The sequence below is a fragment of the Homarus americanus genome, unplaced genomic scaffold (genome assembly GCF_018991925.1).
Source record: "Homarus americanus isolate GMGI-L3 unplaced genomic scaffold, GMGI_Hamer_2.0 scaffold56009, whole genome shotgun sequence".
Lineage (NCBI taxonomy): Eukaryota > Metazoa > Arthropoda > Malacostraca > Decapoda > Nephropidae > Homarus > Homarus americanus.
Genome location: NW_024739542.1, coordinates 2,100,554 through 2,121,377, shown reverse-complemented (window position 1 = coordinate 2,121,377; position 20,824 = coordinate 2,100,554). Strand labels below are relative to the sequence as shown.

The 20,824-nt window shown below is 37.1% G+C and overlaps 1 protein-coding gene across 2 annotated transcripts in view; it reads right to left on the bottom strand.

The window, feature by feature from the left end:
- Positions 1–16,069: 16,069 nt before the first annotated feature.
- The window catches only part of LOC121874853 (collectin-10-like), a 70,175-nt gene continuing 65,420 nt past the window's right edge, over positions 16,070–20,824 (bottom strand). For both annotated transcript variants that reach the window (XM_042379140.1, XM_042379139.1), the window contains exons 5-6: positions 20,606–20,732; positions 16,070–18,479 (exon numbers count right to left, since the gene is read on the bottom strand). In XM_042379140.1, coding sequence (XP_042235074.1) covers positions 18,362–18,479; positions 20,606–20,732 — 245 coding nt within the window. In that variant the 3' untranslated portion in view covers positions 16,070–18,361. The remainder of the gene's footprint in view (positions 18,480–20,605; positions 20,733–20,824) is intronic.

The following is a 20,824-nucleotide window of genomic DNA, read 5'->3' as shown; positions in this document are numbered from 1 at the left end:
CATTACTGAGGGTATCCGGGAACAGCATCTACTTGTGAGAAATGAAAAAGTTTCCTTTGGGCATGACTTCGTTAGAGACAGTGTGGATGCAGTACAGTGTATACTAAGCACTGTACTTGGCCACTTTCACTTCCCAACTTGTAAAGTCAGGTGTCCATTTACAGCTGAGTGAACTCTAGGTATACCTATGACCGAGACAGTGGCCTTACGACAGAAAGAGAACACTGTAATAGTGTAATATACTTTGGGTGTTTACATTAATCAGTGTATTTATCTCTGGCAGTATAATAGACATAAAAAGTTGGCCAGGTATCATCCCCGACATAACGTTTATTGGGAAGTTTTTAATTAAAGGTGAAAGTGTAGCTTTGTGTCTCAGTTGTGTTCTAAATTTCTCGTGTCGTGGAAGATGTCTTGTGTGATGAACCAGTCCTGGGCAGCACTAGTGGTTATCACACTTCCTGGTACACAGTATTACTTTAACCAGATCATAATGTCTTGGGTCAGAGGTACTCCAGGCAACACAGTATATGCAAAGACACAACTCCACACTGAGAGAAATTACACCAACGAATAGTTTTGTTTTATGCGATCTCCGACATTGTACCAGAATGTATATGTACCTTTACGTAATGCTCCTTTTATACTGTTAACGGAAACACGAGGAGAGTGGGAAACAGATGTAAGGAGTCAGAAGAGAGACGTCCTTGGTCGCGGCGAGTGAAAGAAGACGAGTCACTGGCGGGTTAACGATGTGGCAATACTGAGGTGAAGTACATGTGCTCACGTTAAGAAAGAGTGGGTAGGGGGGTGGGAACAGGGGCAGGGGGCATAGGCAGGGGTGGGGAGAGGTGAGGAGGAATAAAGAGATAGTTTTGCAATTCATGATGACTCGGCAATTTGAGTGTAAGTGAGGAATACATTTTTTTTTTACTTATCTTTACTAGTAATTTCTTGTTGTTGTTTTTAACCCGTTATTTATTGCCTCTTATTATTATTATTTTTTTACCTGTTCCTTATTTTTTTTTTAATTCTTTCATTAATTGATATTTATTTTAGGATCATGTTAAGATTAGACAACCCAATTTATTTCACTTTATGATCAAACAACCTAATGTTACTTGAAGGGGATAGGTTAAATTTGTTTAGATTAGTTAGGTTAGGTTAGGTTAGATTAGGTTAGGTTAGGTTAGGTTAGGTTAGGTTAGGTTAGGTTAGGTTAGGTTAGGTTTGTGATCTGTACCACGCAACATCCACTTGAAGATGATTTACAAATACGTACAATGTCCATCCCCTCTCCCTCTCTCCCTCTCTCTCCTCTCCTCCCCTCTCTCTCCTCTCCCCCTCCCTCTCTCTCTCTCTCTATGACAACTGTAGGAACAAGGTTAAATTTGAGTGAATATATCGATGCCTCACTTAATTATTCCTATTCTATCAACATATAATCAGACTTCCTTTATATATCACTCAGATGGGATGCCATAATTTTATTTTCCCGTACAATAACACTCTGAGATACCAATAATACTAAGTTTAAAGTGACAGTTTGTATTACCATTAACTCTTCAAAATTGTCTGTCCCTCCAAAAAGAAAAAAAATATTTGAGAGTTTCAATTCAATTATATACTTTGCTTTATTGACATACTTGAGTCATGTAAATTTAAAACTACGAAAATAATAATATCTTCATCCTATTATTTTTATTCAGATTTGTATTGACTATATTATTAAGACTATCTTTATGAAATGTAAAATAAATGATACTGAAAAAAAATCATAGTAGTTCTTATTACCAAGAGAGAAAGAAATTAACAAAACAAATTCCGTAAAAAATATATAATTAACAGTATATTTCATAAAACCGATCGTTATATTTTTTATTATTATTTGAAATATTTCCTTATGTAGTATTTTGAGTTGTTCTGATAGATAGTTCAGTTCTCCTTATGTATAAAGTTCTTGGTTTCAGTATTTTCAAGTAATCTTTATCAGGACAAATATTTCGTATATACATATTTCCCTCTATATATTCCACGCCATATTTACTGTCTTGAATAAGTTGCCCATAACCGGAAAAAAATAAGCAATAGGTTTTCCACTTCTCTCGTGATAATGTAAGAGTAGTGAAGATGTTCTAGATAACTATAATTATAAGAGACGGTGAAATACTCTGGAAATATAACCTTATTTTTTTACTTTGGGTTAATTATAGAGCTGATTTACCACACACACACACACACACACACACACACACACCAGTAATGACTTAAATGTAAATCAAACCAACAAATTACTACTTACATAAACACAATATAATTAGAAAGACACTAAATATAATAACTATCAACACAACAGAGTACAAGACAAAGGTAAACAAGCAACAAGAGTCAGTAGGTATATAAACACAGCCTACATCTTGCTTCATTATGTCCACATCCAGTTATTGACGTAAATAACAATAGACAACAAGTTTGGCTGTGTGTCGGGATCTTCTGCTTTCATTAATAGGAAAACCAACAGTTGTGTATATATTGACTTTAAAGGCACCGAAGTTGAAGCGGTAATCCTCAAATTGTGAACCCAAGTTATATTTCTCATTACGAGCATAGTATTACGTTGAATTGTGCCCAAATCGGCTAGCTAACGAGAAGAAATAGTGCAAAGACTAACGGGGTTTATAAATTGAAGTAAATAATTTAATAACAAATATTAAATGTAAAGGAATATCTGTTTTGAGTCTAAGTAATTGTTGTTCAGTGAAGAAACCAAAAAGACTCCTGAGTTGTGGTGAAGTCTTAGTTGTTGAAGCGCCTAAGACCACACGGACAACAGAAGTAACACTAAGAAACAAACGATGCTAAAACTCGTGATTCAGTTAAGGATTCAGTAACAGATTCACACCATAAGATTCGTAGGGTGAATTTTTCTAGTAACTTGGGATCTAAAAAAAAACAACAACTCTAACTGTCTGATCTAAGTTAAAAAAAATAATGTCCAAAAACAAGTAAACACACATACACACACACACGCACACACACACACACGGATGAACGTATCGAATAAAATGATCTAGACAGTCGGCAACTTGGGGCTGTTATAAGGCGCCTGTGGGCATTGGTTCCGCATTCTTGTGTAGTAGCCACAACCATTCTATGAGAGGAACATACTTTAAGAGATATCCCTCCCTCTCCCCCTTCTCTCCATCCCTCTTCACTCTCTCCACCCCTCTCCCTCCCTCCCCTTTCCTTCTCCTCGCCTTTCTCCCTTTCCTCCTTCCCCCTATCCTTCCACCTTTACCCCCTCTCCCCTTATCTTCCCCCTCTCTCTTCCTCCCCCTTCTCTCCCCCTCTCTCTCCTCCTCTCCTCGCCTTGTAGAAGAAAATATCGTCTAAAATGGAAATATATTCATTAGAAGTTGGGAAAGGATGACGGTGGTGATTTATTTTGCTGGTAGGGTTATTCTGCACTGTCTTGTATGAACCACTTTCGCAAAACAAAGAAGCAAAGGTATGGCTCAAATTCTAAGTATAGAAACTCCTGAATACGTTAAGGATCTGAGGTGAAATAAATGTAATCCTGGTAATTAAGTCTCGTAATGATTTATGGAAGATTTTTATTCACTATTCAACACAAAGAGCTTACCACTTGTAATTTTTCTATGGTAATTCTTAATGTTTGTATTTTATTTTGGGTGTACTATTGTAGATAAATCCGTTCATTAACAATTCTTAAGACAGTGTTTTAGGCCAGTAAAATTAAAATGTTTATGTTGCTTTAAATTTCAATTCCAGGATTGGTGTCCGTCTAGCTGGGAGTGTCACGAACGTCACACGAACAAGCGACTCTGTTTTAAATGGCATTATGGAGCTGCTACTATCGCTTGTTGGATCAGTTAAGGCCAACATGTATCAGTGACCAAACCTAACATAACCTTACCTAACCTAACCTAACCTAACCAACTCCCGTGACAGGTTAATACATAGATATACATACGTAGATTCGCTGATGAACGAATGGGTATAAATACACTTACACAAACGAATGCATCGACACACACACACACACACACACACCACAACAGTGACACCATACGTAACTCATCATGAACTATAGTGTGAGGGGCGAGTCAATGAGACACACCGCTTGGATGACCTAGAAAGTTCACTATTAAGAAACACGCGAGGAGGGGAAATGCCTTATGAGTGAGCCGCTCGCGAAATATATGGGAGACAGGTCATTGACTTTCCCGAGGTGCGAGGGAGGGAGGGAGGGAGAGAGGGAAGGACGGAGGGAAGGAGAGAGAGAGAGGGAGGGAGGGAGGAAGGAAGGGAGGGAGGGAAGGAGAGAAGGAAAGAGGGAGAGAGAGAAAGGGTTGGTAGACTGGTAAAAGTTCCCTGTTCTCAAGCATCTGATTACATTAAAAGTCTTATTTTAATTTGATCCTTCGAGCCCATTAACTTTCAGCGAGTCAGTCAGATAATGGAAATATTTAGATCATCTGATGATTAAACACCCTAACAATAACATAACTTATCCTAATCGACCTTAACCTAATCTAAACTCCAGCTTATTGCACCTGATGATTAAACACCCTAATCTTGGAAGTTTAGATTAGGATAGGTTAGATTAGTGTTAAAGTGTTTAATCATCAGGTGTGTGTGTTGCCTCTTGTGACTCAGCAGGTACAGCGAGGAGAGTTAAAAGGAAACCCGATCAGAGCTTCGATACTGACTGCCAGGGAGAGACACACACTTTCATGACTGTGTTATTGTGTTGTCTCTTTCTGCTGTATATTGTACTGTATCATCTTATCTCTCACCTATTGTATCGTGTTATCTGTCCTTTCACTTACTGTATCATGTTATCTCTCCTCTCACTTGCTGTATCATGTTATCTCTCCTCTCTCTTACTGTATCATGTTATCTCTCCTCTCACTTACTGTATCATGTTATCTCTCCTCCCACTTTTATTATAACATGGCCTGTTGTGTCTCTCTCTCTCTCTCTCTCTCTCTCTCTCTCTCTCTCTCAACATTTCCCTGGTCATCTCAGACACTCTTGTCATTCTCACAATTCATCTGTGTTCAGGCATTACTTTCACTCTTTGCTTTCTGGCCTTTCACTTTTTCTTTCCTCAACACATTCCAGCCTTTTGCTTCTTTTCGCTTTCTCGTACGACAACATGCGCCCGGCTATTACTTCTATTATTTCCTTTGTTTCTCTTGTTAGCTTTATTTAGTCTGTTTATTGGGAAGCGTGGCAGCAAAGAAAAGACAAGGGAATGTATGGGATTTTATTCATGTCCACTTGTTTTGACCTTACTTGTCTTCCTAACAATGGACACCTACCCATACCAACTTCCTTTTTTTTTTTAGGACTAAGAAGAGAGGATTTGTGGAAGTTTTTGACATCAAGGAAACAAATGGTGGTGTAGATAAAAGGTGGATAGATTTTATTATTTGGACCACCTGAAGATTAGATCATCCACTTTATTTCACTAGAAAATAACCACTTGAATGCTACCCTAATCTTACTTAACTCCCCCAGGTAGCATTAGGGTAATTAATCTTCAGGTGAGATAAGTTAGGATGTCTAATCTTCAGGTGACATTTTTTCCCCCTTGTACCTTTAATCTGCTGGTCCAGGAGTTATAGCTATGCATCACCAAGATTTCCCTCGTCAATATATGGCTGGCAGTGACTGACCTCGTCTGCTTAAGGGGAATAGGATTTGAAACAATTTTCTTACTGTGAATCTCAGAAAAACTATCTGTGAATTCCGACTAATATTTACAATCATTTTATGCACTTGTGTGTGTGATGTCAGCTGCCAGGTATAATATTTCCCAGTCTTACAATGAGTATAAATCAGATTAGGTGTTTGCTGCATCAAGTGTTCAAAGAGACTTATTTTTCATTACCAACTTAGCCGGCCGCTCATCACATATTTTGGATGCCGCAAATATAAATTTTTGGCGGAAATATGAGGGTTGTGGCCTCCTGGTTTAGACTCACGTAAAATGCCCCATTGGATCAACCTTGTGCTAACCGTGATACCACTGTTCTGAAGACATTGTTACTGTATTTTACCATCTCTTGTGATTTATATTACAGCTACATACCAACTAAAATTTTTACTTTTCTCCTGGTGCTTTAACATGTGTATGATAGTTAAGTCTCCCATTGTATTGTGAAATGCGCCACAGAAAACTATCTCGCATTGGGGTAGCTCGTATATTTGTAGATAAAAATGATTAGCTGCATTCAATTTACGAATTACACCCAAATCTGCGTTTGTAACTGTAAGGATGTACATAGTTAACATTAAGTGAGATTCATAGGTGCTTATAGGAATGTATGAAGACACTATTGTACCAAACTGTGTTTATATTGAGTAATGCAATAATTTCTGAGGTTTTGCTTGGTTTTTACCTTAAAGATAGGGACATATTTACGTCTGCTGCAGAGTTAATAAATTTTGGTGTCAAAATAGAAGTAAAGTGAAGGAGTCAGGGAATATAGCGGAAGCATTAGATGTTTATGAGAGGTTGAGGTTAGTCTATGATCTTTGTTCAATGTAATGAGACAAAAGGGAGTCAGTTACAACGTTCCCGTGATTCGAGACAGTTAATGTAAATATACCAAAACTTTGAAGCCTCAAACATCTAATTGGATTATAAAATTTAGGATTAAGAAATAAGATGAGAGACTGTGTGATTGTAGCCATTAGTAACTTTAGGGTCGGTCTGCAAGGATGAATCCAATCCAGCCTTAATAAGAACAGGAATACTGTACTGCCCGGGTCCAAGACCTGAGGGTATATGTTGAAAGTTGGAACCCACCTGTTTTAGTGAGGTATTTATGAATTGTATGTTTAAGTACTTCTTTTATTCTTTAAGACTGTAAGGTGAGAAGTGTACCTGTGTTTTTTTCCTTTTGATGAGGGTATTCAAGAAGATGCATTACCTGTCTGTGTAATGAATGTCCCTCTTACTTAAGTGTTATTGAGGTGATCTAAATTGAAGGTCCTATATTTTTGTATTTGTTTACGAAGTATAAATAGAAATATAAAGGTTAAATTTTAATAATAAAGTAGATAAAGTTTATTTTGAGTATTATTCTTCCTTTCATAAATAAGTTTCCATTGCAGAAAATTTCCAGAACATGTGATAAGCTTCATTGTCTACAAACACGGTAAAGAGGCATATCATTGATTTGAACAGAACTCACACTGGTATGGTGGCAAATTGACTGAGCAGTATACCTGAAGTCCACGTATTTGCTACTATTTCATGGCATCATACACCCTCAGTATTAAACATTTACAGTATTGTGGCTTTCTCACAAAATTTTACGTGTTCATATAGCAGACTAGGTTTTCTGTCACTTATATATGTATGTGATTTTTTTAGTTTCAGACAACTTGAATTTATGCAAGTCAGCCAAAACATTGATTATGGCCGTTTTGGTGACATAAGTCCCGGTCTCTGTGCATATTTTGTGTCGTGAAGACTGTACTCATCCCACAACTAATGAAGCAAACATTGAAAGGTTACTTCCGTTCGGGACATCGGAACTTCTAATTTGGTGTGCTTCATAACATAAATATCATGGAACATAATTTATTGTTAAATATTTGATATTTCTAGTACACAATGTAACATAAAAAATGCTTTGAATGGTTAACTTTAAAGATGAATGAAGTTTGTGTAAGAAGAAATAGATTTTGTATCTACAAAACTTCTCAGGGTCCTGTTCTCTTTCAGTGAGAGGATCATTGGCATATTTGTCTATATCATTTGATAAGTCAGTGAGACATGATGACTGCTAGCACATAGAATAATTTCAGTAAACAAATCAAAAGTCAGTACGTACATGGATTCTAGAGCAGGGAACTAGATATTTCTTAAATTCAAAGAGAAAGATACAATGAAAGTCCTCTCACAGTAACGAGACAGGTTCATTCAGTCCCATGAAGCTCCGACACCAGGTTTTAGATTTATGAATCACTGTCATGAACCTCAACGGTCAGTTCAGTTGCTGCTGTTGTCGTGTTAAGAAGTGTGATAGCGAAGTGTTATTGTCGTCGTTGGTGAGGAAATATAAGATCAAGAGGTAAGCGGTGGTTATCACTTATTGTATTTGTTGAGGTTATTGTGTTAAATTTGTGGGGGTACAGTACACGGTGAGGATGTTGTTGTGGTGTAGGCCGCAACATCACTAACTGCAAACACTATATAACATTACCTTATTCCCTTTCACTAAAACACTCTTCCCAGTTACTCCACGAAAAACACACAAATAACATTTCACAAGGCCTTACTTAGGGGAATACATAGACATATTGTTTTAATCAAGTGAGAAATAAGCAAATTATCTGTCGGTTTGTTTACAATATGGCGTCTCGATCTGCTCGGAGGCGGTGAAAATATAAGACAAGACTGTACTGTAGATGTTTCCTTACAGTATGTAAAGTTGTTTTAAATACGATACAAACATTATCTTATTTAGGAATGATACATCAAATTGAGTATTTGAATAATTTAAGAATTTTTTGAAGCTGTAAATTCACTCATTCCATTCTTATGTTTACATCGTCAGCTGGTGGAATGAGAGAAGAAATATGATATAAAATGCGCATCAGATTCAGCAATTTAACACACAACTTGCAAAATTTGGGAATCGAACCAAGGAAATCTAACCTAACCAAATGGCTTTACTATAAATTTTAGTTAGGTGGGCTAAATCAGGTTTGGTTAGTTCGGTTGTCGTTATAAATAGTTGAATCAGATATGACCACAAACACGATTACCTTTCCATAAAAAAAATTAAACTGATGAAAATATCCAAGTCTGTTTACATTCGGGTCAGCCACTACGAGACGAAATCATTTCTAACAACATAGAATGAATTAGTCAAACCTAATCTAATCTAACCTAACTTAAATTAACCTAACATAATCCTACTTATCCTAACCTAATAAGCATAAAATTAACTATTTAACTAATCTAATCTCTTATCTAACTCATCCTAACCTAATCTAACTTAATCTAACCTAACACTAAAAAATTAAACTAATTAAGCCTGATCTAATCTAACCTAACCATGATGACCCAACATTGTGTTTTTGTATTATTGTAAAATTAGTGCTAGAATTGCGATGTTCTTGGGTAAAGTTGCTGGAAAAATTGGTTATACTTCTCATGAGTAAACCACCTTTTTCAGTTTAGTTACTTGATGAAGGAATTGTAGTATTCTTATTTTGTTTTCCCATAGTATATTCCACTATAAATAAGATGAACCAACATAACCTAACCTTCCTCTCATAAAACTGTTTTGCATTATTCTTGGAAGCATTTGATTGTTGGTAAACGTTTGTATGTGAAGAAAAAAAAATTGACGATAGACGGATGTGGCAGACATATGTTAATTATTTATACCGAGACAAAGAAAATGGAAAAAAAAGGATGAAACTTGCAAATCCTGTTACTAATTTGCAATTTTTCTCGACCTAAGGGAGAAGCGGTCTTGCAAAAAATACGGTAACTGGTGAGAAAATAGGTAGGTTATATGCATATCTCATGGTTAATATTAACTAAAACCTGACAGTGGGCAGGACTATAAGGAGAAAGGAGGGGTAAAAGGTCATGAGAATATTGGGATCACTAACTTTAGAGAAAATGTGATTGAACAATATTCCTAATTAAGCAAATAAGAATCGCAGCGTTGGAAAAATGTCAATGTAGGTTTGTCAGTGAGTTACTCTTCAGGGTTTTGACCATTATGACTTCTTGTACTTCGCTGTTTCAAGTTCAAGTTATATTGACCCTTGTTGAGGGATGGTAGTATCCACCGTATCTTGTGTTACCTTTTATAAAATTTTGGTTTGATATCAATGAAGTTGTATATAATTATGGCAATGAAAGCAGAACTGTGGCCTCATTCATGAATGTTGTTTCAGGCAGGATGGTCCCTGGCCCAAGACATGACGGGTGATGCCAAGGCTTCCTCTACCACCAGGGGAAGGTGAGTACTAGTTCTGTTGCTATTAAACTAAGTTATTCATAATGGGAGATCAAAAGTCAAGAAGTTTGTAAAATGTGGAGTTTATCTAGAATACTTATGGATGCTCTCTGCCACAGACTCTTAGAGAAAAAAACACGTCTCCAGAACTCTCAGCTTGTGATGAAAGGGGAGGCATTAAGTCGATTATGTTATAGTAAGTAGAGCGGTAATGATGATGACGTATTACCCATAGGAGAATGTGTGGCTGGGGTCCTGGTACCATCCACCCACTCGAGTGTATGTGGTTGGGGTGCTAGGATCATCCACTCAAGGGTGTGTGACTGGGGTCAGTGTCTGCCAAGATATTCTGTTGAACAAATGGAACGTCGTATGTTTTTCATGCTGTGATTTTTTTTTCTTTTACCTGGGAATCGTGTAGTCTCTTTGGTTTTGACTTGGGAAACAAACATGGAAGCCATTATTATACATAATGACATGGGCGGAATTTCAGATCAGTCAAATTGTTAGATAAAACATTTGCATTTGTGTACGAGCAGCTGGCACAGGTTCGTTATGTGGCGTTTAGCTTCTGCCTGCACAATTCTTAGTCTTGTTGTTCTTGAAAAGTCATATTAGTCCCGGATCTAAGAGTAAAACTTGGAGACGTATAGAATTTAGACTTGGAGTTTGAAGCTCTTTATAAAGTCTAGTGTGATGGCCTTATTTACTAATTTACTTCATTGGCTTCCTTAATTATATCAGTTCCCAGGTTCAGATGGCTTTGATGTTTTGTTTACTGTGAAGCATCATTAAATCAGATGACTACCTCAAAAGTTCTTTCGCTCTGCCCCAACACTTGCAGGTGGGGCAACATATACTTGTGCTCTAGGACACTTCCAGTCAGAGCGGCACTTGAAGTATTCGTCGTCAACTATTTAGGGGGATATTGTTTGGGACGTGTATGTTATTGTTGGGTTAGCCTGTGATATAGCCCCCTTTAACCTATTGCTCTCACTCATTTCATCGTAGAAAATTTGCAACTTCGTGACCGTCAGATCGTAACTCATCCCCATGTCATTTTTTAAGCATGTCTACACTAATATCAAGGTTGACCAATTTGCCAGTGGGAAAGTCTCAGATCTGCAAACTTGAACCTCTTATAAGACCCTTGAGGCCTGAAGCGTAAATTTAACCCTTCCAGAAGTTAGAAGGAAAGACATAGATACATACATACAAGCAAGGAAAACCTAATATTATATGTAAATATAAATACGAGTTGAGTTTTAGAAGATGTATGTGAAGTATTTAATAAGGTTTGATAAACTCATTCACTGAGACAGCTTCTTAGATACCAATATACGAAGGTGTGGTAATATATGGCAGTTATGTGGTAGTGTATGACTGGTATGTGGTAATATATGGCAGTGATGCGGTAGTGTATGGCTGGTATGTGGTAATATATGGCAGTGATGCGGTAGTGTATGGCTAGTATGGGGTAATATATGTCAGTTATGTGGTAGTGTATGGCTGGTATGTGGTAATATATGGCAGTTATGTGGTAGTGTATGACTGGTATGTGGTAATATATGGCAGTGATGCGGTAGTGTATGACTGGTATGTGGTAATATATGACAGTTATGTGGTAGCGTATGGCTGGTATGTGGTAATATATGGCAGTGATGCGGTAGTATATGGCAGTTATGTGGTAGCATATGGCAGTTATGTGGTTGTTATTGCAGGTATGTGGTAGTATATGGCAGGTATGTGGTAGTATATGGCAGGTATTGTCATGGTCACAGTAGCATGGCTAGTCTGTTTAACACTTAATTGTTTATATTATGCTCCACCGCCCACAAAACATGTGTGAAACTGTTGAGTCCACCAGTTGAGACGGTCCGTTTTCTCACCACTTCGGTACATCTTAGTTCTCCGTTTTCTCTCATGGACCCCTTAGAGGCTTAGAGACTTAGATATTTCTTAATACCCCTTATGGTATTCAGAGATTTGAAATTGAGAGTGAATGAATTTATTGTACCTTAAATCAGATATACCTACAGTGAGAGAAAGCATTCTAGGTGTATTGAGTATATGCTGAAGGCACCATATATCTTTATGTATAGAGTACATAATTTTAAGACGTTGTGTTTTGAGTACCCATCTGCCAGCTGAAAATCAGTATGTTTCTTGTGAACTTATGGGACAGCAATTCAAAAGTGAAGTCATATATTTTTGATCTATGAACATCAGAGAATCCGATGGGAGTATTGAAATTGTTGTTATAGAAAGTAAATAGTCTTCTGAAATGTGACAGTAATGACTTATCGCTGGAACTTAAAATAAAATCTCATTATCTGCTCGCGAAGCTCCTCCTACAATGCACTGTCATTATTAGTACTTGACGTCAGTTTAATTCTTGCCTTTGAAAGCTTAGTCAACTAGATAACAATTGACCCCAACAACTAGATACCAATTGACCCCAACAACTAGATCCCAATTGACTCCAACAACTAGATCCCAATTGACCCCATCAACTAGATAACAATTGACCCCAACAACTAGATACCAATTGACCCCAACAACTAGATAACAATTGACCCCAACAACTAGATACCAATTGACCCCAACAACTAGATAACAATTGACCCCAACAACTAGATAACAATTGACCCCAACAACTAGATAACAATTGACCCCAACAACAAGATACCAATTGACCCCAACAGCTAGATAACAATTGACCCCAACAGCTAGATAACAATTGACCCCAACAACTAGATAACAATTGACCCCAACAGCTAGATAACAATTGACCCCAACAACTAGATAACAATTGACCCCAACAACTAGATACCAATTGACCCCAACAGCTAGATAACAATTGACCCCAACTCAGGCCTGTGCGGAACACATGCCAGAAAGGCTATTCACGCAATGACAGAAATTATATTCAACTCAGTTGCAGTACATTTAACTATGACACTCAATGCCACGGGTCAGGCGAGCCTCTTAAGTTTATTCATATAATCTAATCAGAGATTGAGCCTGCCAGGAAAAAGTGGATTTACACACGCTGTTAACACTAGTTTTACAAACTCAGCACAGCTGCGAACAAGGAACTATTCACAGGGGTACGTTAGATTTTGGAGATTATACAGGTTGACAGAATAGTTCAGGAGAGTAATGACTTTCTTAATAGATAACTGACACTAACTAAACTACAAATATCAGATTCTCTGATGTTTGGGCATCAAAACAATCTAACTTCAGTAGCAATTGGAAATTCATGGCGACCCCCCAGGGACAATATCATGGGATGCCATTCGTACTGGCAGACTCGACACTCACTTACTTTCAACATCTTGTATGCTTTAACTATAATCAGACGCCTCCAAGTTGACTCAAAACAATGGTGTCCTCTCTCATATTCAAATTCATTGTATAGAGAGGTTGGTTCCAGGAAGTCAGACAAAACGGACGCCTCAGATGGGGGACTCAATAAAGAAGACATTGCTACATGTTTTGTGGGCTATTGAGCGCAATATGAATCATCTGATTTTACGTTAACTGACGCGTACGATCGTGGTCATTACAACATCACAAAGAAAGGGCCCGGGTTCACGCTTTCCATTCCTTTCAAGATTTTGAATATTTCAATGAGTTCTACCTTATTGTGCCTTGTCTGAAGGGTTGTTAGTCCTCAGCCCCCCAATCTATTTGGATAATCAAGATGACATAGTTCCGGAATCATCTTAGTTGCTCTGTTTTATATATTTTCTAGGGGATGTTAGGTCTTTATGTCTTTCTGGAGGTAGGGCTTCCATGCCTGCACAGTAATCCAGACTGGGACACATGTGAGATTCGTACAGTTGAAGGATTATTTCCTTGTCTTTGTATTCGAAGGTACATTCGGTAATAAAACAACTGTAGCGGTGGGGTCCGATGATTTTCCAACTGAACATTCCCGTTGTCTCGCGAGTGTTGGTAGGCTTGCAAGTAAGACATTTCCTACTTAACTTGGTAGGCCAAAATTAGCTATTTCATTGACAATATTGAATTATTTTGTTACAATATGACTGGCGAATGTCAGTATATCTAGATAAGCTAAACTGTATCTTATATTAAATGCTCCACACACCGTGGACTACAGTAACCATGGAAGTGGATGAGTTGCCATATAGGAATGCATTATTTGTTTGGCAGAATTAGTGGATATAGTAAAGGTATAAGATTATTTAGCAACCGAATTTCGAATTTGTATTTGTATTGCTACTTCACTTTGGGCTACTGCCACATTGTCATTCGTTATTCTTATTGGAAAACAGACCATGCTGTTCCGAAACATCTGAATAGCTCCACAGTTTCGCATGCCGTCATAATTGGACCCAAGCCCAACGACGTTTTTGCCATACGGTCGATAATTCCGGAAAGTCTAGTACTGGGTTTACCTTTGTTATGAGAGCTATGGGTTCATGAACCTTGTTTCGAGCATGTGTGGTCGAACCCATATACGTGCAGGGCTACCAATGCGAGAAATGCCTCGGGGGGCCTTTTGAAACATTTCGCTTGTAGTGTCAGTTTGTTTCGCGCAGGGATTGTGACGCTATTTTTTTTTTTAATTACCGAGTGTACGCTTTACATTTCTCAAGTCTCGGGCTGCTTTTCTCACTGCTGCTCCCACTTGTTAAACTGCTTTCAGTGAGTGATTTATCACAACCACTAGATATTTCTCCTTATTGACAATGTCCAGGAAAGTGTTGTTTACAGAATAGTTGTAATTAGGGTTGTTGTACCCTAAGTGTAGGGTCTTGTATTTTGACATGTTAAAGAGCATGTGCCAATCTCAACTCCATTTGAATAGTTCGTTTAGGTCTCTCTGCATTAGTGCAGTTATTTATAGGAAGATATTTAAGTTATGATTCAAGTATGTTAGAAGCAAATATTTAAGAGTCAACTCCCATTGGATGATTCCAGAGAGTCTGACACGAGGTAACTTTGTCATTACCTATCAAGTATTTGCTACCGTTTCTCTAATGTTTCTCCCTCGACACTTGAGATGCTAAGTTCACCTGAGTCTTCAACAAACACTTAATTTTGCTTAACTCTACTTAAGTTAAACACAGATGAGCTTGGAGTGGTCCTCTTCTTGATGGAGAAAAGTTATACCCCCTCATGCGTACATTTTTTTCTCAGTGAATCTCTTTGTTACTGCAAGCAGTAATGAGTAGGATGACACATAAACAAACATTATGTTAGGCTCTAAGTCATGTCATGTTTATTGGGTGTGCCTGCCCGTATACAGTATATATATAGTGTTGAGATGGTGGAAGATGAGAGATCCAGAGGAGGTGAGGTGTTGGGTGGTAGTAAGGGAGCTTGTTTGTGTATAATCACCTGACTCAGCCCTCGCCCATCGAGAGAGGGTTGGGGAGGCGACAGCAGGGTATCGGCACTGTAGATATTCAGACCACAGAGGCAACACCTAACCTGGTTTCTCTTGAGACTTTCAACACGTAAGTTTAACTGGTACTTATTATGTACACAGGTAGACTGTGTCCATTGCATCGTTTATCATTGTGACAACATAAAATATGGCAAATTAAGTACTCATTGTAAGTGTTAAGATTAGACTAATTACATAGCTATGATTGCCATGTATGATTTAGTTTAAATACTAAAATGAATTGTATTCAACAGGTTTGACCGAATTATAACGTTCGAACTATTTACACCTTGACTATATCAGGTTGGTACTGTTCTAGCTTCAGTAGTTCCAGCTTTGTGTATCTTAACTTTGTGTTGCTTTCAATTACCTCTGGAAACTTTGGCTTGGGATATATTCACCCAAAATACCCTTAATTTTATTTTTTTCCCACTCGAACGTATTCTCAACTAAGCTCCCCTTTTAACTCGGCTAAAACGCTCTGAAGGGACGAATCATTGATACTGCCTATCACGATTGTTCTCGGGACCACCTTCCCACGCACCACATTTCCTCATCTCATTATGTTACTCTCCCTCCTGATTACATTTAGGGTTCTATTTGGGCGACAAAACAATAACAAGGAGAAAGTTTTGATTTTTATTTATATCAGAGAGAAAGGAAGACATCGGTGTACGAATAATTGTACACCGAGGGTTAGTTTATTCCATCAGTTACAAAAATTATATGATATTTACAGAAAGTTACAAAAATACATAACAGCTAATCTCTTTTGTACATGTATCTAGAGTTGAGTTACCGAGATGCTTTATTTTAGATTTTCCTTTATTTAATGAACCGAATTGTTTGATTTATATCCTAAGATGTATTGATACTGGCAAAGGTCGTAAATAATAAAATTATAAATAATAACGATGCTTTTGATAATGAATAATGAACAAGTTGCAAAATTTATAAAACTAGAAGCTAAAATTTGAATGATTTCCGCAACAGCCGACAAGAAGCGCGAAAATACAGCTAGCGAAGCTTGTTGATTGGCTGAACATAATGTCAACATGGCCTGTCATTAGTTGACCATTATGTCAGCAAAAGCTGTGATTGGTTGCTCATATAAACACAAAAAATGATTGGCTGATGTAAAATGAGAAAAAAATGTTTGGTCTTTTATGTATCAACAGAAAAAAAAAGATATGTGGATTAAAAAAGAGAAAATAAACATTATTTAAGAAATATAACAATATACTTTAAAATATTGAATATACACAAACATAGTCGGCTCTTATAATATGAACAAAATATACACATGACCGTAAACATGTAAATAAAACACATTTCATCATCAAATATACAAAACTTAAAAGAAATATTGACATTATACAAAACATGTAATAAAAAAGTTGAAAAAAATATAACTCGCTGCTTTGAATTTTTTTTATTAAATTATTTAAATTAGATAAAATGCTTTTTTTATGAAAGTTAAAGAAAGGGAGTTATTGAATGTTGTGTCTTTTCAATGAGTCGGAAATGTGTTGTTTTCAGAGACACAAACCAAAGGCCTTAATTCACCACTTATAATCATCATATTTATATTACTCAAGATTATTATACAGTATAAACACTTCACTTTTCTTTATACACGATTTCAATACTGACAAATCTATACTAAGCAATTATACAACAGGAATGTATATGGATTTATATACACGTAAGGGAGACTCATCTAAAATTATCTTAAACGTAGCAATATTATGTACTTGGGGAGGATAATTACATGAATATTTTATCGTTTTAAAGGATAAGGAAAACTCGTAGTCTTGAGAGAGAGAGAGAGAGAGAGAGAGAGAGAGAGAGAGAGAGAGAGAGAGAGAAACAGTCACGTGAGGAAAGTGAAATAATACGTTAAGGATAAATGTGATAATGAGGCTGAAGAGAAGGATCACGTAAAGGGATAAATACAAAGAAAGAAAGAACAGGAGCAACAAAGAAGAAAATGCCAATGATAATAATCATACCGACAAGGAAGATGAAGAGGAGAAGAAGAGGAGAGATGGAAGACAAGGGAGATAATCAGGAGGAGGAAGTACAGGAAAAAGAAGGAAGAAAAAGATGAATAAGGGGATTAGGTACAAGAAGGAAGAAAGGACGTCCAACATTCACACTTATTAACACGTGTCTTAAGAGCTCCCCCTCTAATACTAAATCCTGTGACGAAAAACAAAACTAAAAACAAAATCCTAACATAACAAAAGAAAATTCTTCCCTCCTTTATACAAAAAATTTGATGCCATTGTTGCGGATATCCAAAATAAAAGACCTTTACGTTGGAAAGTAATTGAGTGGAATAATATTAAATATATAGTAAAACGGGTAAATTTTAAAGATATGATTGAATGTTAATTTTTGATCTGAATTTAAATTTTTTTACTCCTAGAGGATATTAGTTTATGTACCTAAGGTTTTTTTTTTATATCCTATGGTGGACTACGACCCCGCTAGTATCCTAAAGGAACACGAGGCCTTGTTGATACTGGGATGTTTACGTTCCATTGAACTTCTTGACCGACCACTTCTTTAGAATTCTCCGTTTATTTATTTATTTATTCATTTTTGTTAGGATTCTGAAGGGAAGTCTTTAAGATTTTTATGAACCTTCCTTAAGTTCTAAGAATTTTTATTTAAGGGATCTTCGCCCCCACTATTTCTAAGGGTTTTCAAAAGGCGATTTTTTGTGTGTATATTTTTCGTGGCGTCTTTTTTCATCTTGTAGGAGAATTGGACGAGTCTTATGGATGTTGCAGCTTCTTTATTCTGAGTGTAAGCTGGAGAGAGAGAGAGAGAGAGAGAGAGAGAGAGAGAGAGAGAGAGAGAGAGAGAGAGCTATCATTAGTGAAGTTTCCTCAGCCGTCACACAGCGTCACTAGGCCACCTCACAGATGAAGAAAGTCTCGAAGGAACAGGGGCTGTCGTTCCATTTAAGACCTTTCCCGTCTCTGTTCCACAACTCCAGGCAGTGTTCCATTTCACCGTTCTCATATCTGAAAGAACATTTAAAGTGTTAGTAAAATATATTAAACTTGACACTGAATGCAAAGTTTCCATACAAAATAGTACACTTAGAATAAAACATAACTCGAGTACAGCCGACCAACACCTAATGGAGACTACTAAGCTTAGTTCCAGTGCATATACATAGTCAGTTTCAGTAAAGTTATTATATAAATTGTTTACTATTTCAACAGATTTCAGCATAACAATTATCACATGAAAATTTAAGTAGTCTCCTAAAATATCAAAACAGAGAAGAGTAACATGTTAAATTTATCCAAAAAAAAAAAAAGTGTGTTTCGGCTGTAGAGTACAATGGGTTCAATTCTGGGTTGGATTCCAATTATTAGATTACTTTTTGTTCTGCAGTTGTAATATCGAGCAACCTAGGAGCTGGAAAACAGTAAGAAAAAAGACACAATATAATTCCAATTCCCATATAGCTTGTGCAAAATTCACAATGAGAATGATAAATAATTTGGTATTTAATCACGAGAAATTAGATTATCAAGTACTTAGAATGGGGAAAAATATTAAGTGATAAAAGTCTTTAGAAGTATGTGGAATAACGAAGGAAGTGGAATAATGAATTACTTCATATAGAGTGACGGTAACAAGGTCATGGATTGGTGATGAAGACGGATAGAAAAATTGTATATTATGGATAATTTTTGTGACGAAGACAAAGGAAGGAAATAATTGTGAAGGATGAAAGAGAAAGAGAGAATGTGAAGATGGAGAGAGAGAAAAGGTGAGATATGGATGGAGAGAAGGTGAAATATGGATGGAGAGAAGGTGAGATATGGATGGAGGAACTTGAATTGTTGAGAGAATGCAGAATAACAAGGTATGGTAATACATCTAAGCGGGTTAATTGCTTTCGCTTCAGACAGCTTGTTGATGTTGGCGTTAGTGAAGCTTAGGTTGTTCCCTGAAATACTGAAATGCTGTTACCTCTGCCCATGAATCTTTGTAATTACCTCTAGTGTGCGTGTGGGTGAATGTGAGTGTGTATGTTTAAGGTTTGGGTGGGCGCGAGTGTGTGTGTGTGTGTGTGTGTATGTGTATGTATGTGTATGTGTATGTGTGTGTGTGTGTGTGTGTGTGTGCTTGTGTCTTGTGTGTGTATTTTTATTTGTACATGTGATATTGTGTGCGTCTATATATATATATATATATTATCAGTGTGTTAGGTATGCCTTTGTTTGTTTACCTGCATGTATGTATGTATGTGTACTTGTGTCTGTATGAACCTAAATATATTTGTGTAAGTTTGTGTTTGTTTGTGTGTATATACATATGAACCAGTAAGTGTAAACAAAAGTATCTCTATAAAAAGGTGGTTCAGTATTCACGAGTCTGAACAAGTGACCCGGGAGTTGGGCCAAAACAAGAGAACTTACAATATATAGATCAAGGTTATCATGAGGTTCCAGTAAGACTTATGGGTAAATCAGACGAGGTTTCTGGCTGTCTAATGTTGCTTCCATTAGTCTATTAAATCGACCCATTAGATCGACCTAGTATCCCGTGTTAGACTTTTGGGTGGCATCAGTTCTTTGTTTACTGAACCTGTCTAACTCATTCATTGGAAAATCATTTTGGTCTGTTAGTTTTACCCTGTCAGAGCTAATATATATATTTGTTATTTTATTTCAGTATTCTATAGTCATCTCTGTAACTGATTAGATCATTTCAAGATTAGCTATAGTTTATTTCACGTTAAGATTAACCGCCCTAACGCTGATCTAATCTAACCTAATTCCCAAGTAGCGTTAGGGTGTGTAAACTGGGGACTAATCTCTGTCTTTACACTTATTTTGATACACCCTCACTCCCTCTCCCTCATTCCCCCTCACTCCCTTCTCACTCCCTTCTCACTCCCTTCTCACTCCCTCTCCCTCCCTCTCTCTCCCTATCACTCCCTCTCACTCACTTGAACGTCAACTCACATACAAACAACTAAAGAAAAAATAGCTGCGTTTTTTGTCCAGAAGAAAACTCTATTTCCCACATAAACATTCCCCAAAGAACAATGAAAACTTTTTACATATGATTTGTTTATATATAATTAAATTCACCAAGAAGGAAGTCGATGGTATAGGTAAATACATACTGGAAGTTGTTGGGTTCTCCAGCGTTCCAGTTGGTGTAGGTGATAGGCTGCCCGTTGGACATCCAGAAGAAGCGTCCTTCCTCACCCTGGTCCGTCCCAGAGGTCCAGAAGTGTTCATGACCTAAACCTGTAGTGTTCCAGATATGTCAGACACAGTTGATCTCAGTGTTACCTCATTTAACATACTGATTCAGGAATCTCAAGAGACAAGCGCGAGAT